General features: G+C 48.4%; 3 protein-coding genes across 6 annotated transcripts in view; all 3 read right to left on the minus strand.

Annotated features, from left to right (window-relative positions):
* appa (amyloid beta (A4) precursor protein a) overlaps positions 1–11,043 on the minus strand; it is a 28,857-nt gene extending 17,814 nt beyond the window's left edge. For all 4 annotated transcript variants that reach the window (XM_079185859.1, XM_079185860.1, XM_079185858.1 and 1 more), the window contains exon 1: positions 10,894–11,043. In XM_079185859.1, coding sequence (XP_079041985.1) covers positions 10,894–10,953 — 60 coding nt within the window. In that variant the 5' untranslated portion in view covers positions 10,954–11,043. The remainder of the gene's footprint in view (positions 1–10,893) is intronic.
* A 1,220-nt stretch (positions 11,044–12,263) lies between these two features.
* Positions 12,264–16,611, minus strand: cyyr1 (cysteine/tyrosine-rich 1; the record flags this gene model as incomplete). The annotated part of the gene is made up of 4 exons (XM_079185467.1): positions 12,264–12,397; positions 13,724–13,884; positions 14,237–14,336; positions 16,530–16,611. The coding sequence occupies 4 exons, from the start codon at positions 16,609–16,611 to the stop codon at positions 12,264–12,266; spliced, it is 477 nt and encodes a 158-aa protein (XP_079041593.1).
* A 4,135-nt stretch (positions 16,612–20,746) lies between these two features.
* adamts1 (ADAM metallopeptidase with thrombospondin type 1 motif, 1) lies at positions 20,747–25,344 on the minus strand (the record flags this gene model as incomplete). Its single annotated transcript, XM_079185943.1, has 8 exons — positions 20,747–21,488; positions 21,608–21,783; positions 21,986–22,164; positions 22,387–22,573; positions 22,761–23,218; positions 23,305–23,437; positions 23,565–23,905; positions 24,720–25,344. The coding sequence occupies 8 exons, from the start codon at positions 25,342–25,344 to the stop codon at positions 20,747–20,749; spliced, it is 2,841 nt and encodes a 946-aa protein (XP_079042069.1).
* Between the last annotated feature and the right edge of the window lie 1,888 nt (positions 25,345–27,232).

Consider the following 27,232-nt stretch of genomic DNA (forward strand, 5'->3'; position numbering starts at 1 on the left):
GAGAAAAGATAAGAGCGGTGGGAAGAGGAAATGGCTTCTTTTTCAAGCTAGAATCTACTCTGAGCAGGCAACAGATGGACTCAAAAGAAAAGCCAGACTGACAAATGGTGAGACACGTCGGGCGGCAGAGTGGTAGACAAATGTATATCGTAAGAGGAGACACCAGGCTTCCCTCTTCTTCTCCTCCTCCTCTCTCCGTCTTTATCCTAGCTCAGCCCTGGTTCACATTACTGCCAGTCTACCAGCCGGCAGGGAGAGGAAGGAGCTGTAATCTGGGCACTGAGGATTAGGACGGCAGCCTGGTCAGGAGAAATATCCCCCTTTGGTCTCAATCTGGCATGATAGCCATCACCGGAGCGACGGGGAGTAAGCCAAGGGGGAGATGATCCATCAGATTGACCCCTGAGTCAATTAAGAACCCCCCCCGTCCCGTCCCGTCCCGTCACATATTGCTTAGCGAGCTACTTCTCCCCCCAGCACAAATTACAAGGGATGCAAATAAAACCCTGATCCATCAAAAAAACCTTCTCCAGCTTCTTGCCGCTCTTATTAATCATGCTAGTTGATGAAACCCCACGGGGGTTGACAAAAAAAAAAATGAGAGCAAAAAAGTTGCAGTGGAGAAAAAGCTGGCAACGCCCGAACAAATTCCACCATAAAAAGCATTTAAGGAGGGTGAGATTCATGGCCGTGTTTTGGTGCGCTACTCGGAGAAAAAAACATGGCAAAATCGAGTCAGTCACGGAGAGAAAATACAGACTTAAGCTAGCGGGCCTGCTGACCCATATGGGACCACAAAATTAAGTTGCAAATAGCCCGTGTCCAAGTTGTTAAAGCTTGGCATGCCATGATGGCTTTTAAACTACACGGAGCGTTCAATGTCCTCATAATAATTTGAGGTTGAAATGGAATTAGTTCCCCCCCCCCCCCGAGGGAGGCTCATAAAAAGGAAAACAGACACTAAAGAAAAAAAGACACAAAACAGACAAACCGACAATCTAATAATGTAATGCAATAACATCCAAGTTTGTCGTACTAAAGCGATTAAAGTCAGATTATTTGCTACTGCAATTTGATAGAGTGGGTCGCTACTCCAAGGAGGTTTACCGCGAGCTCACGGCCTGCGGCCCACGTGAAGCGTCCACCCGTGCGCGTGTGTGTGTGCGCGTGTTGTGATTTTGCAATCACAGTTCCCATCTCAGACGGGCGACCCGGTTCCACAGCTGGGAACCGTGACCCAGATCACATCCAGGCGAACCCGAGACACACGCAACGTGATCTTCGCCTCGTCATCGTCCGCCTGAGTGTCGTATGTTCAGCCGTAAAAAGGATTACTAAACACGTTTATATCTAACAAAAAAAACCCCTTACAAGCCTGTCCTCCCCTTGGACTATTTTGACTTTGGGAGAAATTCTACAAACTCAAAATATTCAGCCAGAAAAAGTCCTTTATCGTCGGAGTTTCTGCCCCTCGCCTCTCAGAGGCGAGAACATTCTCATCGATCAACGCAACCGCGCAGCACTCCCCGTGTGTAGGAGTTTGTAAAGACACAATAACTCTTCTTCTCCCTTTATGTAAAGTCCCATCTCAAAAGTCATTTTGTAAAGGGACTGTAAAATGTGCTGATATGTGTGAATGAGCCCGCTTACGGCTGGCGCCCCTCACAGATGAGATCGGCGGATAAAAAAAAAGAAAAAAAAGCCGGGGAAGATGTTTATTACCCATTAAATGTAAATGGGGGGTTGTCAGAAAGAGAAATATCGCATCAAACACTTACAAACTGCAAATATATCCATTCTACACACACACACACACACACACACACACACACACACACACACACACACACACACACACACACACACACACACACACACACACACACACACACACACACACACACACACACACACACACACACACACACACACACACACAGACAATCTTTGAAGTGTCCCCCCATGGCTGCTGGTCCTGCGGTGCTATTAATTGTGCAGTCTTATCTGAGTGGCCCAGGCCTGCCATGGGGAGTTGGAGGTGGTGGGGGTGGTGGGGGAGGGAGGGGTGTCTTAGATCATCTCTCATCCCACGGGGGGATCTCCCCCCCACGGAGAGCGAGATGTGTCGCAGGAGCCCTACACACACACACACACACACTCTCTTTGACACACATCTTTGGCTCAGTCCAAGCTAGCAAGCTAACAAGACAGGGCTCTATTGTCCGGGCTGGGACACACTGAGCGACAAGATAATGTCAACTGGTGACACGGCTGTGTGTGACTCAGACACACAATCGCTGCGTCGACGAGACAAGAGGCGCATCTCCTCCTGCGAGTGGCAGTGACACAATGCAAATAAGGCCTTTATTGTGTTATCGCTGGCAGCCCTTAAACATTTACGAGCGGGATAACGCGTTATGTGACACGGCAAACTTATATTGCCTCGCCCCCGGGGTCGTTCATCAATCAATCGCGGTGGAATCGAGCACCGGGCCCCCGGCTGTCTGTGGGGTTGTTTACAAGACGCATCGCAGTGGGGAATGTGTTTGCTTAGCTTGGGAGGATGTGTGACGGCGGAATTAGATAAGACTGGCGAGGTGACAGACGTGCCCGGCGCTCTCACGCACAGCGGCCAAGACACACACACACACACACTCTGTAATCACCATGGCAAGCAGGCCCTGCTGTTACTTAAAACCTTCAGATCGTCTTTGACTGGATTTAAAGTGAGACTGCAATGCTACCCCACTCTGGTGTGTGTGTGTGTGTGTGTGTGTGTGTGTGTGTGTGTGTGTGTGTGTGTGTGTGTGTGTGTGTAAAGCGATCTGTGCCTGATTTAGTGGGAAGTGTGTTTCAATGATTACAGGGCAGCCAGACCCTCCTTCCCCCCCCTCCCACGCCTTGCCGGACAAAAGTGCAATTACAGAGCAGCTGTAATATCAGACAGAACGCCTTTCTTCAAATAAATAAATACACGCTCTGAATATGTGAAAGAAACAAGGGAATAAACATCTGGATGTGGGATGGATTGACTCGAGCGCCTCAAGAAACACAGAATGCGTCTCAGATCTGTTGTCAGTTTGGGAAAAATATCGATCTCCTCGCTTGCTGGGCTTAAGAAGGTCAAACTGGCACAATGAAGCGGTTCCTTCAAGTCAAACGACCAATCAATGAAGTGACCCCCCCCCCCCCCTCCCCCTCACATTTAGAGAATCTGCCGCCGTGCCTTTTATTTCTCCGTCTCGAAAAGTTCTCATCGAGTTTGTGCGGCGGTTAGTTTGAAGCGTCATCTTCATTCATATTCAATTCAAGCTTTTTGAAATCTGATTAGAAGGGTGTAAGAACTCATGCCCATTTAATTTCTCTCGCCGTGATGGGGGGGGGGGGGGGGGGGGACTCTCGGTTTCCTTAGTAATAATCACCATGGATACAGAGCCTGCTCTCAGCCCCGAGGGGACTGCCTGTTATAACCCCCCCTCTGTCATCGCTGTGGCAACCCGAGGCAACACCATTATCCGAGTCACCTGGGAGGAGGAATTTCATCAGCAGGGTTGGTGCTTTTGTGTGTGTGTGTGTGTGTGTGTGTGTGTGACCTGCATGTAGCCGGGCGTGCATGCAGGTGCGTCTGTGTGCCGAAAAAGCGTAATGACCGGCTCATTCAGTAACGACCTGCTAAACTGCCTCTGACCTCAATGGTATTCAACCGGGAGTCACCCGACAGTGGGCCGCCAATATACACAGATGGAGCAGTGATTGCCTGCACACACACACACTGATGATACCTGCAGTGATCACACTATGAACTGTGGCTACTGGGATCAGAAATGACACAAAGCCGTTGACAGAAATAGCTTCATAACGGCTGTTTTTTTTAAACCATTAAAACCTCAGCGGTGCTGCACGTCGACTGCGTCCTCTTTGTGTCGCGTTTGCATCATCAGCATGTCGCCGCGTCATACGCCACACATGCATGTTGGCCCCGTGGCCGGATGCGTACACCCTATACGCTCATCGTCATCAAAAAGATTCAACATCTGTAGCAACAGCCTCGTCATTCTCCAATTAGAACGGACTTTTCCTAATGTGTTTACTTGCATCAATAAGGCTATGGGCAACAATTTTTGTCCCCAGAAAGCCATTTAAAAAAGGCTGATACCAGAAGCCTAATAGCGTGTTTACAGCTGCATACAAATGATTTGCGGCCGGATGAGCTCATCCGTGTTGCTACTAGGAGTCACTGTGAATCAGGGCCCTAGGGTGCTGATGGGAGTGTTATCTGGAATTGTCATCGGCGGTTACGCGCACCTCCTCCGGGGAGGGCCGGCAGGTAGACAGGAAACACAGTCAGCTTAATTCTAAATCAAATGACTAACTGCTAAAACAAGGAAATTATGATTAATACCAGCTTAACAAGGAGAAAATTCTATTTCCCAAATCCCAAATCTAAGAGACTTGGGGGGTTTTTTCTTACAGAGCGCGCTGTCGATTCCAACATGAGGGATTTTCTAAACAATGGCTTCCTACCGCACGCACAGCTAGTTCTGCTGGCGACTGTAATAACACAGGAAGTCCGCCTCTTGCACGGAGGCCAAACAGGAAACCGATCCAGAAATAGCAGGGCACAGTCAATAAGGCCCGTCCATTTTCTGACGCAAACCTCCATCTCGCCCCTCTCTTCTCGTTCGCACACACACACACACACACACACACGCACACAGCTTGGCATTTCAAACAAGTGTTCCAATTTCACACTTGGACTCCAGGAGGACTTGTCATCTGCAATTGATGGGCGAGTCGCCCGACTCGGTAATAGTTTCATAAACCCTCCGAACTGTGACTCTCAAGCCGAGGGCACATCAGTAACACGCTGTATGGATGACACAGCGTTTCAGGAAGAAGAAAAAAAGAAAAGAAATAAAAGGCGAGAGTGCGAAACTGCTCTGGTGGAAAATGGTAAAAAGGAGGGAGCGAGGGAGGAATGGGTGGGAAGAACGACGGGAATAACACACAGCGGCCTAATTATAGTGCAAGTACCAGGCACCTGGGGGAAGGCTCCGGCGCTATGGAAGCCCTGAACACCCAGGACGGGGAGTGGAGACACAGGAAAGAGACAAGTGAGAGGACGGGGGGGGGGGGATCATTTCTGTAAGTGGAGAAATATAACCCTCGAAGAAACGAGGACCCCCGCGGGTATTTTTGTGTGCGAAACGAAAAGGACTTCCACAAGAAACTCTCTCAAGACGATTCTTCAAAAATAATGAGTCGGCGAACCTCTGCAGGAATCAGCGATGCGGCGGCGTCTGAGTGTGCGTGCGTTTTCATGGAAAGAAATAAGCGCGTCGAAATGTTGGAACGATGGAAGCCAGGAGAGGAAAACAAGACCGCGGAGAGTCGAGCTCCACTGTGGTTCCAGGAAATATTCATGTGGTGGAAGAAATGGTTTCGAATGGAAAAGCTTACATTTGGATTTGTTCGTGAAACTGCGGAGATTAAATAAATAACAAAAGGGCTTGTCCAATTCTGCTCATAGACACAAAACAAACCATGCAAATACTGAATCCAAAAACCACCAACCACACTTCTAATACCCCTACTTGTGTTTGATGGCTATTTTAAGTTTTTAATTTATATTTCTGACCTTTTGGTCGGGAACATCGACAGCATCTGGCCCACGTCTGGAGTCGGCAGTGGCTGGTGAAGCTCTCTTTGACATGTGGCTGACTAATTCAACTCAGATATTGAATAAATTCCTTTCTGTGGGCACTAATATTATTTGAAATTGTGACATTTTGTTATAGAAGGGATGTAGTCTTTTACCTAAGCCTTGTTATTGACAGTCGGGGGGGGGGGGGGTGTACAACATGTGCAGCATGCCACTCTAGTTCTCTCTAGACTGACTGAATTTGTGAAGCCACTTCATGTCAACGCACTTCACCCAGAATAAATGTCAAAGTCGCAGGCACAATAGTGTGTGCGTGTGTGTGTGTGTGTGTGTGTGTGTGTGGGGGGGGGGGGGGGGACCTCCGCTGGGATGCTCAAGCTTAGAGGTGAGCTGATGTTTCCTTGGTTCGTTACACCTCCAGTCTGGGATCCAGCAGAGAGGACACGAGCCTCACAAATGGAGTCAGACACCTCCGAGCGGCGGGGGCGGGTACGAGTCGCGGGCGCGGGGCGACAAACACGTGACATATCATCATAATGCAACAAATGCACACTTACATTTATATACCAGACTCATCCATCACACGTGGTCGGCCTTGGGTCAGATTATTACAGCCGACGGGGTCGTATCTCAGGGGAAGGTCGGTCGCAACGCGAGCGCAGCCTTGACTTGGACTCGTGGCACTTGTGATGGAGATGCGACTATAAACACATTGGTGCCTGAACAACAAATGGCAGGAACATGCATCAGATGGAGGCCGTGTGTGTATGAATACAGTGCGTGTGTGTGTGTGTGTGTGTGTGTGTCGCTTCCCCGCTGATTGAGGTGAACGCTACTCGATGCTGCTGCCGAGTAATTGCGCAGGTCGGAGCGACTCGTTCCCCGGCTTGTTATTCACATTCCGTACCAACAGCTGCTTACTCAGCAGCGGTAAAAGGGAAGAGCACTGCTGATGTTTACAGATGGGGAAATAGCGGTGCGATGGTGATGAATGGAGATTGACTCTAATATGAGGAGTGGGGGGGGGGGGGGGATTGTTACGCGTTTGACCCAGTAGAGTGGGATACTTAAGCGACATCTCCATCCAGGCCCTCCTCGCTGTGAATCAGAAAAGTTTCTCCGACGAAGCTTCTTATGCCATCAGATACTTGTTGGATCTAATCGCACCTCCCCGGCATTCATCCACAGTATCTCAGTCAGAGGCCAGGTTGCACTGCACAAAGCGGGCCTTTGAGCTACGCAGTGGCCTGTTACCACTGAAAGCAGCGCTGCCAGATTCCTATCATGCTTTGAAATGGGGGGGGGGTGTTACCTTTCAGTAGGAAAACCCGGTATGGACGCACAAACTCGGGAGAGTGACGATGACACCAACACAAAGACACTAGGAGAAGAGGGTAACACGGAGGAGGAAGCAAAGTTTAAAACAGGTGAAAGCATCTTCGGTGCTCCAGAGAACAACGAGCGCACCAGCAGCGCCATCCTCGTTTTTTCCGGGACCATGACGACCAAAACAACAGTATCAAAAAGGTCAGGAATTCTTTTCTCCGGGACAGACAGAGGGAGGGGGGGGGGGGGGGGGCATTAATTGGGGAGCGCTGCGGTGTCATTGCTGTTGTTGACACAACCAAGATGGACAATGTGCTCTGTTTGGATTTTTTTACAGCCATCTATTTGCACCACTGGGCTGAGCATGAAGGATTGTTTTTTTTTTTTTTTTTAAAAGCAGGGAGCGCTGGAGACAAACTCCTTTCATGTCTCATTAAATACGAGGACATCCAGTCCTGCCACGGGACAATGTCCACTGTTCACTGAGATGAGGAGAGACGGGCACATGGAGAGCGACACACTGATAGAACCACAGAGACCGGTGGGACCGGTTTTTCTGCAGCTGCTGATTATTTTTTTCCACATTGATTTATTTGTCCTGTTCAAAAGATTTATTAGTAGTTCGTCGAGTTCTGAGAGCAAAGGGGTCGTGTTTAAATTGCTCATTTTGTCCAGACAGCAGTCCAGAACCCAAAGGTATTCAATTCACCCTTGAGAAACGAGAGGGAAAACGACCGCATTTTAGAATCGGAAACAAGCAAGTTTGGCAATTTTGCACACTTTAGATTTACTGAAATGAATCTTCAACTATCAGAATTGCTTTTTGTGACTTGAAATGCGTCGTTTTGACCCAACAACCAACTCAAAACACATTGGAGAAGCCGCTGAATTTTAGCCATTGTTGCTTGAAGAAAATTAACCTAAATCATTAACCAATTATCCAAATGGTGCCGTCGATTTCCTGTCCAGGGACAAATCAATTCATTGATCGTTTCAGGTCTGGAGATGGCATCACATACATGTCCAACAGGAGCCACTCTTGAGCTTGATAGCATACAAAACCCAAGCGCAACCATCAGGTATTTGGCGTCAGTCTGTCAGAATCAGAGCAAAGGCTTCTCTGTTAGCAGGTCAGTCAACAATCAGGAAATAAAGACCCAGATATTAGCCTCAGTTGACCTGATTTCAGCACATCCATGAGACATGTTTCTTTAGAATAAAAACTACCACAGAACTTCAGCCATCTATGGATACGCTGGACGCTCTGAGTTCACTCTTGTGTGCAACAAAAAGCCAAATAAGAATCTGGAAAGCGAGAGGAGATATACGTCAGCGCCAGGTGGAGTTCATCCTTCTGAAGGAGTTGAAACTGCAGCGTGAGCAGCGGAGAAGGTGCCAATAGAGAAACACTGGCGGCGGCCAACAGGCATAATGGCATTAAAGCCGCTAATAAGGGGAGCGGGCTGGTCCGGGCCCGGGGCTGAAAGACTGCAGTGTGTGCACACAAACAGACTGCCTGCACCCATCCAAGGGCCATTTCCCAAGGATTCACAAATACACAAAAGGCTGGCATCCAACTCCCACGCTCCACACCGCCAGGCCGTCTGAGAGGGGGGGGGGGGGGGGGGGGGGGGAGCAGCAGCTTCCTGCGAGCTGTGTTTGATGTGGTGTGCGGCCATGGAGGCTATAAACAAGCCCCAACAAGATATTAAAAAAAGAAACTCGTCTCATTATCAAGTCTGATTTAATCTCGCTTGTGTCGTTCACCGAAACGACTTGTTCCATCTCATTTCATTTGACATTTGTAAAGTAAACACTCCTCAAGTATAGCCACAGCTCTGCTTGATGAACAGCCCAAACTATTCATGGAGAGTCCACTGATTAAAAAGCGAACAATGAACGCCTGCCGCCACGTCACACCTGATTCAGCCGGAGGAGAAATGAGCAGAAATGGCCCGAGACAGCAAAAAAAAAAAAAAAAAACAAGAGGCCCGAATGGAGAATAACAGCCATTGTTTGGCACCATCGATCGGTTACAAGTCACTGATGGTGGACACACGGACAACGTGGAGCTGCTGCTCCCGTCTGAAACAATGTGGTTACAGGAATGTGTCATTCCTCTCACAACGGAGGCCTCGCTGTGAGATGAATGGAGGGAGAGAAAAAAATCTCAGTTGGGGACATCCCCGTGTTTTAAATGGTGTTTTCCAGAAATAAAGTTTATCCTATATAAAAGGTGGTGGGGGGGGGTGAAACTGTTACAGCATCAAGAACATGATTTCTACAAACACGTGTGTGCTGAAAATGCCTGAATTTGATCAATTATTATCACTTTTAATTTCAGTGTCATATCACTACAAGATCAAGTCCCTGGAGTGTTAAAAATAGCTATTTTTGCACTGCATATGCACAAAGCCCTATTCTTGGCAGAGGCGCTTGGGAAAAAAAAAAAAAAAAAAAAAGGATGAGCAGTGATTTTGTGAAACTAGGTCCGCTGTAGAGATATTAATAAAGAATAGCTCGTGTATAATAACGGCTATTATCACAGCAAACCCTGTGATGGGTTAGAAAAAGCAGCTTAAAAAGGCAAACAATGAGAATCAAAGCTCCAGTTGGCTTCCCAGCTTCCTGACCCTCGCTAAATGCTGCAGTGCACCGCCGCCATCTTACTTCTCTATTCTCTCTACCGTCTGACTGAAATATGACGGAGAGCGTTCACAACGTTTTTTTTTTATTTGGTATTTGCTTGAGGATGCCGTCATCTTAACGGGTATATTTGCGCCGTTAAAAAAAAGGCCAGAATCAGGCGTCAAGTCTTCATTGTGAAGCAACGAGACGTCTTATTGACTTATTTTTATTCCCAAAACACGCCCACTCCCTTAAAACGAGCCCTCGGGATACGGAAAACGACACAATATGCTTTTCATGTACGCCCTGTAATGACTTTAAATGACATTAAATGAGCCCGAATGACCCGTAAATACTCGTTTTATGACGACAGCGCTGAGACTCGTTTGCGCAGTGCTACTCGGGTACATTAATTTGTTTACAAACACTGATTACTTGTTTGTAACGTTTTTTTTTTAAATTGGAGGAAAAAGCTACTGGCGTCAATGTATCAAACAAAAGGAAAAGGAGACATTGTGGGTCCAGCTGTGGATCAAATGTGTCGGACGTTCTCGTCATTGTTACACAGAGTCTATAAATCAGTTACAACACGCTTAAAGGGAGACTTCGCCTGTACGGAGCATCGGAACAGCAGAAGTCTACTCCAAATAAATACGCGTTTATTTGTCATTATCTCGTACTTCTAGGGGTGTTGATCACAAATTAAAACCGAACACAAAATATCTAAATGTTTGTTTTTTTGGTGTTGTAAAACGGTTTAGAAATACCCACGAATTCACAATAAACTGGCCACGCTTTAACACAACACTTCCGGTTTGAACCTTCAACATAAAGCTCTTTATTCATACAATGGGCCACACCAACTGTGTACAGTAAAGTAGCCAAGTAAACACAATGTATTCTATTACACTGATACCGGCTAGTGTCTGTTTTGCAGGAAAATGAAGTGGTGGACACAGAGACATACTGCAGAATACGGACTGGGTCGTTACAGCGTATGGTTGTGCTTTTATTTTCTTATTTAATATAGAATTAATTAGCTGTATACAAGTCTGTGTTATACAATGACAATAAATGATCCTTCCATCATTCAGTTATTGAACGTGGTAATCCCCTCCTCCCCCTTCAGCACATCCCAAGCTTTAACTCTGGAGGTAGGACCGCCTAGCTTCCGGTCTAGCCGCGGCTAACTCTATCCAGCTTGACGCAGCTGACAGACACAATATGGTGGAAATACTTCTCCACATCTCGCACAAAAAAAGAACGGGTTTTCTTACCTCTGCAGCCAGAGCCGAAGCCGCCACAGCCAGCAGCAGTAAAGCTACTCGGTCCCCCATGTCGGTTCGCTGTCACGACGCTCCTAAAGGCAGCGTTTCTCCGGACGGTCTCAAAACGTTAAGCGTCGGGTGAGAAGCGTGTGCGTTCGGCGCCGGTGACTCCCGTTGTGTGATTGTGAGCGACGCCGAGGCTGCACAGCTGCTCAGCAACGGATCACCTGACCACGGCGGAGTGGGATTAACACACACACACGCGCGTGCGCGCACACAGTATATGCGCATACACCGTCTATCCCTCACACAAAGTATCTTTCTGACGCACGTGCACACATTTGATCTGTTATGTGAGCTCTGGGACTCTTATCTGACTCACGCGCATGTAGACTACATAAACCGCCTCGCGCGCATACATTCCAGATTTTATGCACAGACCCCCCCCCATATGGCCAACGCACATGCACACATGCGCGTTCATTATTGAGCGTTCATATGAAGAAATGGAGACCGTAGACGTCATTACTTTAAACAATTAAAATACAGACACATTTTAATCACATCTTTTATTTACAAACAAAGCCTTTAGAAAATTAAAGAAAAAAACCGGACAAATATTACAGCTAAAACCTTTCCGTCATTCACAGTCATGTAACAGTCATAGCACAGTGAGGTCAGTTCACTTTTAATTACAAACCTTAATTAGCCGACAACTGAAATAAAAAATAAGGATTGCTTCACACTTGAAAAATCTGGCAAAGGCAAAAAAAAATAACACTACTAATTTTCAAAAGCACAGTTTTCACATTTTTTTCAAGTAAGGCAATTAAAAAAAAAACACAACAATAGACTGTAACAACCCAGTCCCTTTTAAAGTCAGTTCAAAGGCATCATGTCCAAGTCTTTGTGTCCACACCTGAATGGTTTGAAGCAGCTTTAATCATTAACTTCCACCTCAGACATAAATCAAGTCCATAAAAGCAGAGTCCACACTGCGCCCTGGAAAGACTTTTGTCCTCCGGCGGCGTGAGGTTCCCCTCCCGTGCCGACAAAAGTGGTCTTCAACCTCCGTCAAAGTGGCCTTTGATGTGCACAGCCGAGGAAAGATAAGAATATTGGTTATCAGTACCAGCTGCAGGCCTCGAACAATTAAGTCTCTCAGAATGTGGGGCATTATTCATTTCCTCACCATTTGGCCCAGACTCCAGCAGGACATTAACACACCTTGCTAAACAATATTGCACTGGGCCACCCTGAAATTGTCTTTAACCCCCCCCTGACCCCCTGACCCCCACCCCCATCCGTTAGAGGCCAGAGACGCACAGCCATGAGAGCTTCCTCTGAGCTGGCCGGCAGATGATCTGTGCTGCAGGGGTTCACTTGCGGGTGCAGCCGGGGTACGGAGGAGGCGGCGAGCAGTTGGCCGGCCGAGGCTGAGTTGGGGTGTAGGGCGGGGGGTGCAGCGACGGAGGGTACATCTCGCCGTCGTAGGTGTATGGAGGTGGAGGACCTGAGGTCGAGAAAGAGAAGTGAATGAAGTTCAGCGGGTAGAAAGCGTTTAGTTCCTCCATCATTACAAAAAGGCGAGGGAGGAAACCGGCCCCCATTTTACAAGGAGTCTGACGGGACTGTTGCACCCTCTTGTGGTTGAACCGAGAAACTGCACCTTCTGGTAGACGAGACTTTGATTATTAAAAGATCAGAAATGTGGCAGCCAAAAAGTCCTTTGCTTGAACACAATGCATCAGCCTCACCGGGGGAACTTGCATTATTCACTGAAACATCAGAGCAGCAGAGATCAAAGAAAAGATGAATGGAGTTAGTCGAGATCGACTCCGAACCAAAGCGTTGCATCAGCAAAACCTCACATTTATGACACTAATATTATTAATAACCTACAGTCTAGCATCTTAAAGGAGGAGCTGTTTTTCCCTATAAAGCTGTTGCAAGATGAGAAAATAAGCCCCTAGATGAACATCCTATACCTGTAAAAAAGTACCATTACATAAATAAAACATATACTAATACAATAGCGCCGCACATGCTTTATCAGGACAAATAATTCATATCACTGTAGCTGCATGCATGCACTCTTATTGCACGGCTTCTGTGCGTTTGAGCGCCGTGTTTATGAAACATGATCAGAGCTGCAGGGCGGAGCTAAGAGCGCCGGGTCCAGCCTAGCATGAAGGCGATACACAGGGGGGGGGAACCGAAACGTGATGAATAAATGATGAGCGGACAAAAAAACAACAACAGTATATTCCTGGAGCTGGAGGAATGACACAGAGTACAGACTGTGATGTACCTAAGAAGCACAACGCGGGAACATTGTCGCCGCTTTGCTCCCTTTTGGAGCGGGAACAGGGTGTCACAGGTGTGAAGTGGTGAAAGTCTGCGTGGGGGGGGGGGGTTTGGGGGGGGGGGGGGGATTTGGGGCGTATGCTGGAGCGGTGTGAGGGCTTCTGAAAAGAATCAGCGCTCTCTTTGTGTCGCTCGACAGGAATTGTGCTCAAGGCCGAGGTGGATCCCGTGACGCGGTACACACCTATGCTTTTCATATCTGGTCGCCTGAGGACGGGAGATGAGGTGACACAAAGCGAAATGGACCACTCTGGTTAATCATCACGATGGGGCCACTATCTGTGTAGTGATCCTATATAATAAAAAAAAGGTCTAACTATTGCTTTATGGATATGAATACATTTGTAATTGATGGATCAGTAATGAAATTGAAATGAATCCTCGTGGCTCATCCAGATCTTTTTAAAAAGTGTGCGTGTGTGTGTGTGTGTGTGTGTGTGTGTGTGTGTGTGTGTGACCCCTGCAGACCGACCTGGGTAGCCCTGGGTCACGGTGTTGATGTAGGAGGTGCTGAACACGCCGACCCGCGCGCCCCGCCCTTCCTTCATGCACATGCACACGCACAGGATCAGGGCCGCCACCGCCCCCATCAGAAACACCACGCCGAACACGATGCCGGAGATGGCCGTGCCCCTGGAACACACACACACACACACACACACACAAAAAAAAACAACAACTGTGAGCCACCCGAGTGCGAGAGGACTCAAATAGACATGCGACCAAGTAGCGAGCAATTAGATAAAACACTCATCATTAACAGGTAAAGAGAAGTCTGAGATGTGGTTTAAGCAGCTGTGCTGAATCAGCGCAGGCAAGGGTCAAAGGTGAGATCCTCTAAAGGCTCTTCTAGCATGTTTAAAAACAGCTGGTGTGAGTCTTTATGTCTCACTCCAGCCAGAACTGCACCAAACCTTTGGGCGTGTGTGCAGACAGACAGTCAGTGTGTGTGTGTGTGTGTGTGTGTGTGCGCGTTTTGACTCACGAGAGGACGTCCCCCACGTAGGCGTAGTAGGAGCAGCAGAAAGGCGGCGATCCATTGCAGCAGTACTCCATGCAGCCTTCACACTGGGCTTCGCTGCTGCCTGCAACACACACACACACACACACACACACTGTTTTAGAAGCCGCTAATGCACGGTGTCGAATTTTGTGCAACCGGAAATCACAGGCAATTCCCCGAATCGCTGGTAGAATAATACAATTAAAAGGAAAACGGAGAGGGAAGACATTTGCACAGAGAAAGACATTATGCTCAGACGAACACGGTTACAAGAAAAAAATAACCGTGGCACGTATTATTTACGTATAATAAAAAAGAAGCGCTTGTCTTTTCATCTGGGATTTTTCAACCTTTCCCCCTTGATGACAAATGAACTATAATGAACCCTTTTTATGAACTAACCTCAAAAGCACACAACCTCAGCCTACATTTGCACCTTCAAAGGCCGGTTATTATGCGCTCAGAGAACTGGAAAAAACACCCGTCGCTTTTGAAAAGAAGAAGCCATCAATACCCGTGGAGCGTCCGGGGGCAATGAGAATAGAAAACGGTCAGGGTAACGAACACACAGCGACCTGGGGTTTGGTTCCAATAAAAACCAGCCCACCCCTGTCGGGTCAGGAACCCAAATACATACACTGTGTGGGAGACTTTAAATAACGTGGCAACAAACCCCCCCCCCCCCCCGTTGCCATGTGACAAGGCGTGCAACATTTCACTCAGGTGACGGTTGACATGCTTGATTTATTTTCTCCATTTGCAGGATGACTGGGGCAGCAAATCAGTCCGCATGGCCGACCGGCTGAACCGAGCGCCCCCGGAGGCTGCGAACTGACAAGACGAGACGATGACGCGGCCTGAAAAAAGTTAGCACATTAATTACGAGCGCGCGGCATTTAGTTCTGTTTTTTGGGGGAATTTGACGGCGGAAAAAAACAGTTCTGTTTGGGAAAAACAAGGATATTTTGGTCGAAACGTTTAGATAATAATAATTTCTAATTAGTTGCAACCCTAACGAGGACAAAGAGATGATTCTAGTAGAGTTTTGCAAGATCAAATCAATGAAATACGATTGAAACGTTGTCTTTCACTGAGGTTTAAAGGGGCAGTCCAACATTTACACACACGGGTATGTTTATACCTCATTCGGAGGACTATACACTTAAAGAAGTCTGAGACAATAACTCTGACCCATGTCAGACAGAGCGGCATCATGGGAAGTGTAGTATCCAGCACTACTCTCAAACGGTGATCAGAGACAGAAAGCTGTGCATGATGGGACACAGACTCGTGAGCTCTTCCATACAAGCCTCCATATTCAAAAGCCTACACACACAGCTGGGCCTCTCTGTGCACTCGTCTCGACCTGTTGCCCCTTTTCATCTGAGGGCCTTTTTTGATTTTCCTGCGGACTCTTTTGCAATCCAGAGCGTGCACTAAAAGACACAGCAAAGAAAACAAGCTCTGTGCGCGCGTGTGTGTGTGTGTGTGTGTGTGTGTGTGCCTTTGCTGAAGATCTGCTTTCCCTCAGCAGTCACTCACACTCGAACGACGTGCGGCCTGGAGGCATATATGCACGTTTCCAGACTTCACATAGCGGTAGAGGAGTGCTGCCTTTTAATTAGTGCAGGAGGATGCTTTCCTCCTCAACAACCAAAGTGTTATGTGAAGTGGGGACGCAGCGGAGAAAAAACTGACTGTGCACACCTTTAAACTGCAGAAAAGTCTATTAAATATAAATTCACATTGTTTATTGTTGTTGCAAAAGACAGAAAATGTCTTTGTTTCCGAACTGAACCCACCTTTTTGATTTAACACCACACACACCCTGCAGAAAAGCTGCGATATTTCCATGTAAATGCCCACAGGTGGTCCCACCAGCAGACCTCTGGCTCTGCATGGGTGGTCCTCGGGGGTCCTGGCTCCTGTCTCTCCACACGCTTGGAGACAATTGCACTAGTCCTTCCACCCCCACCCCTTATCTAACACACACACACACACACACACACACACACACACACACACACATACACATAGCTAGTCCTCCCCCCTCCACAACACCACCGCAGATTTGGTTCGGATTAAAAGTGCTTCATGTTTGGTCTGTGCTTAATTTGGCTAAACTGAACCGAAAAAGGGGATTTTCTTGTCTTCCCCAACACTCCCGCAGCAGCACATCTGGAGGAGTCACGTCATTTTATACAACATAAAGAATGGATTGTAAACATGTGGCCGCTCGGAAAGGTGGACCCGTGGCACTGATTGTGAAACTCACCGGCGAGTAAACAAAGCAGCAGCGAGTTCCTCAGCAACTTCCATCGCACCGCCTGCGCCTTCGTCCTCCAGAGGTTTTCCATGACCCGTCTCTCCCCGCGCGCCTGCACTTTCCGGGTTCTGCTTTTATTGTCTTAATCAATGGCAGGAGATCACAGAAAGCGCGTCTCTGTCCAGTCACCTATTTGGCTCCTCCGGGAGCATTGCTGTGCCACCCACTAATGACGTACACCGACTGCTCCTTATGATGTCGGGTTATTTCAAATGTCCTCAGTTTCTTCCTCCACGTGTGCGCGTCTTTCCTGCCGCTGTTCCGTCCTGTTCCCACACCTCTCTGACTGACTGCTGAGGCTTTTTATTCCACTCCCCCCCCCCCCCCTCCCCCGTTTGCTCAAATTACCCTGTTGAGGTTTACGCCGAGAGAGAGAGAGAGAGAGAGAGAGAGAGAGAGAGAGAGAGAAAGCAGTATGAAGTCAGCCACAATATGGAATAAAAGACATCTGCGCGATATTTTCAGAATAAGACTCTAATTGACATGGCAGTGTACACTATTTTGAAAGAATTCAGATACATTGATGAATTGCCTTACAAATGAATGATTATAACAATTTAGAAAAACATAGTAAATGTAGAAGCATTATTGTATGTAAAGGTGGTCGTAGGCATTAGAAGCCTACTGGGTTTAATAAGTGATGTATATTAGTAACACTCATATTTAATAGATTCTAAGCGCGTTTGTGCTTTTATTTTGAAGGCACAACTGTCTGTTTTATTGTCTTATTCCAGTTATGTCTGTCGGGCTTGATGCAGCAAGAGGATAAGAGCCCGTGCATGTGTTTAATGCGCGCGAGTCCCCCCTGCTGCTTCGCGTGCCGCTGTCACATCACGACCTCGATATAGATGAGAGAGGAAACCGGACTGTGACGAGCCCGGGGCGGCGCAGCGGGCCGCTTCACACCTGTGTGCCGACACGCCGCCCTACTTTCCTGGTAAAAGGTTTAAATCTGTCCCAGAGCCATTGTGTCAGGGATGCGGTGAGGTGAAAACGTGTTCCAATTAACACACAGGTGTCATGTCCAAACACAACACCAAGGACACACACCTGATTAGAAGATCTTTTTGCCAGAGGCCCTGATGCAGGTTCGAGCTTTGCTTTGAGCGTCACCCTGTATATGGGAAAGAAAGCGTCATCAGCCATGATTTGGAACAAATGCAATGTGCAAGTCAGGGGGGGACACCAAAGTTGCAAAGTTAAAAACGCCACTTGTGCTAACCTGTAGGGATTTAAATACAGTCATAAAACTGACAATTAAAAAGTTAAGCTACTGCTCTGAACAGGCCCCTGGTAGGCTGTGAACATTAGCCACCGTAAAAAGTCCCCCAAACAACGGATGGTGCTCATTCAAGAATAACATGGGCTCTGACAAAATGATCACACGTCGCACATTAAAGACATTTGTTCGACCCAGTGGAGCTTTTAGCCATCGTGGCTTTCGAGTCAAAGATGTGAATGCTGTCTCGTTTCTTTTTCGACAAGCCTTTATGGGAAGCCAAGGGTGGCAAAAAGGATGAAGGTAATTTAGCTCTCTGAAATGCCACCCACATTGAGCAGCCGCGATTCATAATGCCTTCCAGATGTTCCCTGTCAGCTGCAAGTGATGTGATGCTGAGACAGGACAAAAGAAACAAACAGGTATAAGAAAGTTTCATCGCAGGCGTGTGTATAAATGCTGTGTGTGTCCTTTCTTTGCCAATCGCAAAGTCAGAAAAACGTGCGGCGCACATCCTCGTCCGTGCCAGTTGTTTAGGCTAACCGGTGACACATTATACCATTACACAGATTACAGAGATGGCCGATCTTCCTCTTAACCAGCCATAATTACAGGATAATGGTTTCCTTTGTGCTACAGTGGGAGCCTCTCAAGGCGGGAGATCAGCTTCCTCAGGGCCCGACAGGAAGAGACACGCGGGCTTCAGCTTTTAGTGACGGCGCTGAGGTATTTTCTGGTCCCGCCTGGGGTTCAGAAAGTTCAGGGAGATGCCTCACTCCAGAAAAGGCGAAAATACATCACTGATTGACTAAAGGTCATTTCTGCTTTATCAGGCTTAAAGGTAGGACGGTGAATTCGACAGCTTTCTGCAACATTCATCACCTAAAACAACTGACATGTTGTAGCTCTACGTTACAAAGACTGAGTGCTTGTTTTGTCGTATCAGAAGTCATGTACTAGTCTAGCCTTGCAGTTGCAGTTGTTGGTCAGTCTGATTGGTTATGCGGATAAGGGTTGGTTGAGGTTTAGGTAGGGGGAAACACCGGCCATGACCAGACTGCCCCGTCCCTGCAATGCGTGGACACTGTGGAGGGATTGGGGAATCAAATTGGATGGTATGCTGAAATACTCCCATCTAGTGGTCGAAACCTGAAATGCAAAAATGTTTTCACATATTGGGTCGGTGCACCAAAACTATAATCATGGGCCACTATGGGGGATCCGGCGGCATCTAGCGGCGAGGCTTTATATTGCAACCACACTGAAACTTCAACCGTGTGCGAAGCGTGTAGGAGAACTAAAGAAGCTATCCAGAGCCAGTGTTTGGTGTGTCCGATCTGGGCTACATGGCCTCTGTCAATAGATGCCCTGAAATGCTAGACACCGTACCTTTAAGGTCTCATCGGGGGTTAGCTGTTTCTGATAAATCAAGAACCTCTTCCTGGTGGCAATTGTCCGTTAGCAAGGGTCTGATTGTGGATTAAGGATTCTGACATTTGGCAGCCTTGGACATGTTCACGAACTGTCTTCTAGTGGGTTTCGATTGGCAGGCTTACCGATGAAAAGAGCTCGACAGCTGGTGAAATTTGGTTCCGTCTCTGCTCTAACAGGTAGCCTGGCTGCGTGCAGCAATCGGTGGATTCAAATAAAGTGTGTGTGAGCGGAAATCAGTGCAGCTTTCAACGTTAAACAGACAAACCACTCAGGAGACAAATAGCTTCACAAGTCAATGTGATACTTTATTCATGAACCTAGGACCATATATTTATTTATATATATATATATATATATATATATATATATATATATATATATATATAACACTGTATAAATACTCTATATATTCTACTCCCTTCTGTGATCTCAATAACAAATAAAAAATAATATTAAAAAAGCCACATGATTATATTTAACAGGCTGTACAAAAATAAATAATGTTTGGATATTCTGTACAAAAGGAGAAAACTTGATAGAAAAAAAACCGAGGTGCCTTCGCAGAAGGCAGGAGAGACTTACTTATGAAGTAGTAGCAGGAGACAAGTCCCTCTTTAGATCTCCACACACACACACACACACACACACACACACACACGCACACACACACGCACTCAATCACTCACTCACACAGACACTCCTCTTTGGTCTTTGAAGAGTTCCCTCATTGAAGGCTGTGTAGATGAGGGCAAGATATGGCTAAAGGACAAAGTACGGCGTACTGAGGCATTTAGAGACAACTGGGTATTACAATGTGCCGCTGGCAAAAAACAAAGATGAAGTGCTACAGGTTTGTGATAAATAAACTGGCTTGAACATAAACACTATGACTAATAGCTATCTTTATTTCCATACCTGATGGGGCGAGTAAGTAGAATATGAGCTAATCGCTTTCATTTTTCAGTTTCTTTATATACTCTGCAATAACATCCCCGACCCCAACCCCTTATGTGTCTGTCCAGCCCAGCTTGGACAAACATCAAATACAAGCATTACAAATTTCACACACACACACACACACACACACAGTCTCACACTCACTCACGCACACAAGTCGTAAGCGTGACATTGGCACGGTAAGCAGCATGCTCCTTTAGGAAATCAGGAATGTCCATGCTTTCTCTCTTTCCCCTGATGGGAGGCATAATGTGCCACTGTTGCGCTGATGCCAGACAGGCAGCAAGCTGTAATCAGTCTTTATTGCTTCAACTAGGAGGCAGTGCCACCGTGGACCGCCGTCTGGCCCCAAAATGGATGGAGGGAATGGGTACAAATTGGCCTTTATTGACGCAGTCGTGTTGGACCCATCAAGGGACTGTTAGACTACCTGGAACCCATGAAAGCCACCCTTGCTCTGGATGTAAACACTCATCTGCCTCTTTAGTTTGTCCGTGTGAAAAAAGGAGGCGGTGAAGGTCAGAGTTTTCTATCTGGCTTGATTGGAGAGCTCTCCTTAACAGGCACTCTGATTGCACAGTTCCAGCAGAGGTCGCGGCCGGTCTTTGGAGTCACAGCTGTCGTGGGTTAGCGTGCGAGCGTCGTGGCCGATGCAGCGCAGTTGGCGTTTGCGGAAGCCTCGGCCGCAGGTCTTGGAGCATACCGACCATTCGCCGAGAAGCCAGGAGGGACAGGACTGGGTGGCGCAGGACCGAGAGGCCAAGGGGCGCAGCTCCTCCGGGCAATCTCTGGAGGGACGACCATGGGGATCTAGACACACCACCTCTCTCTGCTGCACACCTCCGCCACAGGTCTGGGAGCACGGACCCCACTCCCGCAGGGTCCACTCGGCTCCACCCACCTCCCTGATGGCATTGATGGAATGGCGGCGGCCTCCATTGCTGTTGGAGACTGAATCGGCATTGTTGGGTCTCGGGGCAAAATAGCTGTACTTAACCCGGGGCCTCGGGGCCTCCCCCACGGACAGCACCTGGATGGTGATGGGCTCGGGGAGCGGGGCGAAGCTCCGGATGCGCTCCAGGGCGGCGGAGGAGCCGCTGTATCGCAACAGTGCCCCTCGCAAGGCGATGTCGGTCTCCATGGTCATCAGCTTGTAATCGCCATTTAACAGGTAGGTTCCATCCTGGCGACGCACTGCCAGGTAGCTGTTATCGTGACGACCGTTGCCCGGGGCACGCTGCTTGACGTCCAGGTGGGTGGCACCAGCAGGGATGGTGACAACATCCTGGTAACCAGGCCTAAGAACAGAGACACACGGAGGTCAGAGTGAGTCATGAAAATGACCGTACTATGATGTGTCAGTGTATATTACCGGACAGTATATTTGTAGATGAGGAAAAGACAGTTAGATATGTACCTGGCACGCTCCAGAGAGCCAGACACTTTCTTGCAGGTGGAGCCGTCTCCTCCACACACACCGCACTTATCAAAGCGCCGGTTGGAGCCGATGACGCGATCACATCCCGCCTTGACACACTGGCCTTGAACACAGACTGAGGTGGAGTCGGGGCTGCAGGGCGTGCCGTCAGCCACCTGGGGGCAGCAGAGAGACACAAATGCTACTTGAGACCTATGTCGAGTAAGACTGTTACATAAGAGTCGAATGGAAGCAGGTTAAAGTCTTCCCCAGCAAGACAGTAGCCAAGGGGATGAGAGAAACTACAATAGCTGATCATTCACCATTCTGAAACAGTTAAGAAACAAAGTTTCTCAATATAATCGAGATAACTCTCACCTTAGATTTGAGGACAAAGAAGTATCCAGTCCCCTTGGCCCGGCACACCAGCTTACAGCGGTCTTTGGGTGAAACTCCGGCATACTTGGGCACCCACTCGACACCCTCGCCTGAACCCAGCGACACTTGGGCTGACATGTCGTTGTGGGCCAGGCACTGTTCCTCGCGGAATGACAGGCCTGAGAAAGAAACAGAGGGGTCAGGTTCACTGCTTGTTCAGCCTGACCCGCGTGCTAGCTTTCACACCAATGTGCAAGGCACATCAAAACGTGACGTCTTCCTGAGAACAACTGCAGCATGTGGCGCAAAGACTTTTTTTGGATTTTCATGACGTCAAAGAAAGCGTTTGGAACAAATTTCTCAAATCTGATCTGAGATAGCAGGTAACAAAGGCGTCTTACCATCGGTTTCAGGGCAGGTGTCCGTGTTACAGGAGCGGTACTGGATCCTCTTGCCCTCGCAGTACTTGCCACTGTTCTTGGGCAAAGGGTTGTCGCAGGAACGAAAGGAATACTGCACCCCTCCACCGCAGGTCCGAGAGCAGTCGCCCCAGGGACCCCACACTCCCCAGCCACCATTGACAGGAGTCTAAAAAGCAACAGGGACATGAGCATTACTATTTCGTACTTAGTTGGAGATGATTGATTCAAAGCTGGGAGGCGTGAGACAATTTTGCAGCATGCGATGGTGCAATATATCGTAACTGCTTTGGATTGTACAGTGTTTTGGGTTGTTTTTTTGAAGGGTAATTGGTTTAGGTCTGCTTGGTTCCTACCTGGTGTTTGGCGGCTTGGCTCTTAGTGAGACACTGTCCGGCCAGGCAGTAGCTGTCATGCCCGCACGCCGTTCCATCAGCCCAGGGGAAGTTCTTCGTCTGGCACACCAGCAAACCATTGGATGTGGTCACGGTGCACCACAGAGCTGCGCACGTGGTGCTCAGATCGGGGCAGTGCTGGGAGTCGTCGCCAAAGGTAAGCCGACACTGGTAGTCTGCGTCATACACCGTCCCGGGCAGGGGCTGAGGGAGCGACTGAGGTTTGACCGGTTTATCCAGCAGGCACTGACCATGGCCGTTGTCCAGGAAGGTAGTGACCATGAGGGCGGAGCAGGGGGACCACGGCTGCTGCTGGTCCAGGTTGGACAGGGTGGAGGCCATCATGTGGGAGCCCCAGTGGACACCGTTGACCCCGGAGCACAGCTGGGAATCATCATGAGGCATGTTGAAGACGTGGCCTGGAGGACAGACATGAGCGTTCTTTGATCACCTCTTGTAAAAGTGGCATACGTGATTATTGAGGAGATGTTTTGCTTCCACTTACCCAGTTCATGTGCCACAGTAAATGCTGCTTGCAGCCCATCGTCCTCAATGATTGAGCAGCTTCTGTCGGGGTCGCACACGGTGCCAACATCTGCCATGCCCAGAGTGTCACAAGAGTGGGCACCACACAGGTCCTAAACAGTCAGACAGAGAGCAAAATGAATGTTTGAATACTCTTGAATGTTGATTCTCTTCCTCCTTGTCTATCACTAATCCATTCTCTGTTTTAACACGCTTCCCCTTCTCCCCACTCCAACTTACCGTCCTGGTGAAGAGCACAGCGGTGTCATAATGCTCAGGGTGGCGGTCACTGGGTGGGTTGTGCTGCCGCTGCCACTGGCAGAAGTTGCGGAGGGTCATGGCGGCGTTCGACGACACCTGAGGGCCTCGCTCCTCCTCGTACACCACCAGCAGCTTCACCACCGCCAGGCTGATGGAGTTGTGGATGCTGGGGTGGCGGTAGAGGCGGGACGCCACTGCCATGATGGTCAGGAGGTAGGGCTTGAGCCCGGCGCCGTGGAACTCAGCCATGGACTGGTCGGCCACGAGCATGATCTCCATGTAGCGAGGGGTGGAAACAAAACGTCTGGTTCTGTGGTGGTCTGAAGGGAGAGAAGAGAGACACAGAGCGGTCAGACCAAACTAGGTTCAGGTCATGTGAGCAGATATCAGGTTTCAGTCCTGATTCTACTGCACTGTTGTTTTTAATAGGCATTATCCAGTTTGTCTGGAACAGTCTGCACACTGCAAAACCCGACCAGTGTTCTAAATAGCAGCTACAAAGGCTCATTTTATTCAGAGGCATGGAGGCTCCAAGGAGAGCTCCGGATGTGCCTGGAGGAGCCTGGCTTCCGTGACTCAGCGTCACACCACCGGTGGCTCCTCCCTCCTCGGGGTCCACATTCCTAAAATGACCTTCTCTGGTGGAAAATTATGCGAAGGGAGAAAATCCTCTCTGGGGGGAAAATGTCTGCCGGTGCGAGTTGTACCAGGAGGCGAGTTCACACGTCTCAGCACCACCGGGCTCTGCCTGGCCCCAACCCCGCTGCTCCCCTCCCCTTCCTCCGCCACTCCTCCTCTTTCCCCTCCTGGAGAACTTCGCCCCCCCCTCTCCCCTCCCCTCCCTTCCTCATCTCTGGTAGTGCGCAGACGGCGCTGTCAAAAAGGTAGCTGGGATTCAATGCGCATGCTGTGCTCTTTGGCACACGCACAACTCCAGCGAAAAGCAGTTTGGGCAGCGTATACACTATAGCCTTATATAAAACGAAGGTGATCTTGTTTTTGTATACATTCTACGGAGTGAATTAATCACCCTCTCTGTATTTATTGCCACTTTTAAGGTTGCTGGTCTAATATTTTCAGTTTGGTCTACTAGTAATAGCGCGTAAAATGCGCATCGTATTTCTGCAGCCTTACCTGTCTGGTCTGCGTTAGCGGCTCCGTGCTTTTCTTCTCTCTCCAGATTCTTTGGCACCCTCTCCTCGTCCTCGTTGACCCCGCACTTGGCGCTCCCCTCCTCAGTAAAAGTTGCCCGACCTCTCCGGCGGATCATGTGGACATCCTCCTCGGTGCCTATGAAGTCACTCGAGTTAAGGGGCTGAATAAAATACTCTTCCCCCTGAAAGTAGAATCCGCCCCGGAGTCCGTGGCACAGGTTGAGCGCAGCGGCAGAGTGTTCCTCTCCGTTCACTGTGCCAGAGAAGAAGCAACCCGGCTCGGCTCCGCTCTTGGGTTCCCGTGTCGGTCCGGTCTCAGGACTCCCCACAATGTGGAAGACAAAACCGGGCGCCAAGAAGGTCTGGTCAGGCTCTAGCTGCAAGACCAGCTCCTTGCCAAATACGTCCAACCGGTACTCCCTCATCTCCGCCTCCTTCTCCTTTTCCTCAGCGGAGAGAGTCCGCCACGGTTCGGTTTCGCTCTCTGACCGGGCCATTGGGTCTATTCTGACCGGCACCACGGTGCTCTCCTCCCAGGAGCTGTGCGCCGCGCCGACGCACAGAGCGGCGATTAAACCAATGGAAATGTTTAAAAAACTCATCATACAACTGTGAAATCCGACAAGTGGAAAGACCAATTGATAATAAAGTCTCTACGAGGAAGCAAATAAATCCTTTAAAAGATTTTCCACTACAAGCTACAAACCCCAAGTATTTGAACTTCCACAAAACTGTCTCCGAAATTACGCACACGCATAAAAATCTAAAAAGGGATCAAATCCAGTGCAAAAACTCGTTTAAAGTTATGTGCAGGTCTGGCTTGTTGCAAAAAAAGTCCTTTCATTTAATGAAAATAAAAGCTGGATCTCGGTAGTAAATCCAAAAGGTCTCTTCTCTCCAAAACTCAGCAGATGTCTCAGTTTCTAGCTCTGTTTAAATTCGGGGGCAGGTTTTTCCTCTGCTGACCCGTTAAGTCTGTTCTCTGCTCTTGCCTTGCAGTCAGAACAGACCAGGTCCCTCCTATATATCCCCCTGCCTCGGGACCACCCCTTTCCTGAGGGCCCTTTGATGTGAGAGGGGCCAAATCCCGTGCGCAACGAAAACGCACCAGCGACCTGGAGCATTGCCATAATAATCAATCATTGCGCAGGATAGAGAGCTTTGGGCAGAGAAACATTTTCTTCTTCAAACTCTGCTAGTCTGCCACAAGATGTACTAATACAGCCATAACCCACGAACATTACTACTGAATATATTATTATAATGTTTGTCACATAATCTAATTTTACCCAAAAGGCTTCCAAGTAACATTAGTACACATTTACTGAATCACTGAGCTACATGTCTTTTATTAAACTGCCCATTCCAACATAAATCAGGGTGACAGGCAGCAGTGGCTGATGTGGAGCAGTGTTGTAGTGTTGTAGTGTCAGTGCAACTGGAGAGGGGAGATGGCAGCGGATCCGGAATGGTAATATCGTGCTGGCCACGGCTCCGGGAGTCGTACTCACCTCCTCCGTGCCAAGCCGGCTGTGGTGCGCCGTGGCCGGGGTTCGGCAGCGCTGCTCCCCGGGAACAGAGAGGGGCCGCCGAGGTCTTAAGGTGGAGCGGTTCTCCCAGCTGGCTGCCACTGCGCTCAAACCAGGGCAGACAGAGCCCCTGTCCTCCGGTTTACTCCCCCCCCACCCCTTCATCCACCCACCCGGACTGTTCCTTCTCTCGCACAGACGGGACGAGTTTACGCTGGAGTTTCATTAAAGATAACTGGAAAGCAGAAATAATATTATCTAGAGAAACCACATCCAAGTGAAACTCAATTCAAAGCAGTGAAAACACTTTTAAAAAGGACCAACTATTTAGGGAAAGTGAACCAAAATACTCAATATTGTAATGTTTTGTTGTTATGTTAAAATGACGACATATATATATAATAGTACAATATGTTATTGCTCTGTTTTTTTTTCTAATGAGTACATAAACACATACACAACTTGCACTGCAGTGTGTAACTTGTGACTCACTGGAGCAAACGTCACTGATCAGCCTCTGAAGGGACCGATTATTGCAGTCCACCTTAAAAGCAGCAGGTAATAAAAAGCGAATAGTTGTAATTTCATAATTTCCCAGAAGATGGTAGGCACGAGTAATGGAATTTCCCCAGACTGCTGGAGAGATTTTCCATGACTAGATGGCCCAATCACAAGTTGAGCCGGCAGGAGGCGCCTTAGCATCACATGTGGGAGCTTGTAAAGGTGGAGGCCGTGAGCCACTGACCTGAGGGAGGCAGCACTGGTACACTGATGTACTGTGTTTAGAATGCTGCTCCTGCTTGCTGCTCCTGGGTCACAACTGCAAGTTCATGAGATGATGAATTTAGGCGAGTTGAATGAAACTATCCTATGTTTTTCTATTTAATTGAATTTGTGGACTGACACAGATGAAAAGAGCTGATCGTGGCTGACATGTGACCACTGGAGTCGATAAGGATCTAAC

This window comes from Pholis gunnellus (assembly GCF_910591455.1).
Source record: "Pholis gunnellus genome assembly, chromosome: 24".
Taxonomy (NCBI): Eukaryota; Metazoa; Chordata; class Actinopteri; order Perciformes; family Pholidae; genus Pholis; species Pholis gunnellus.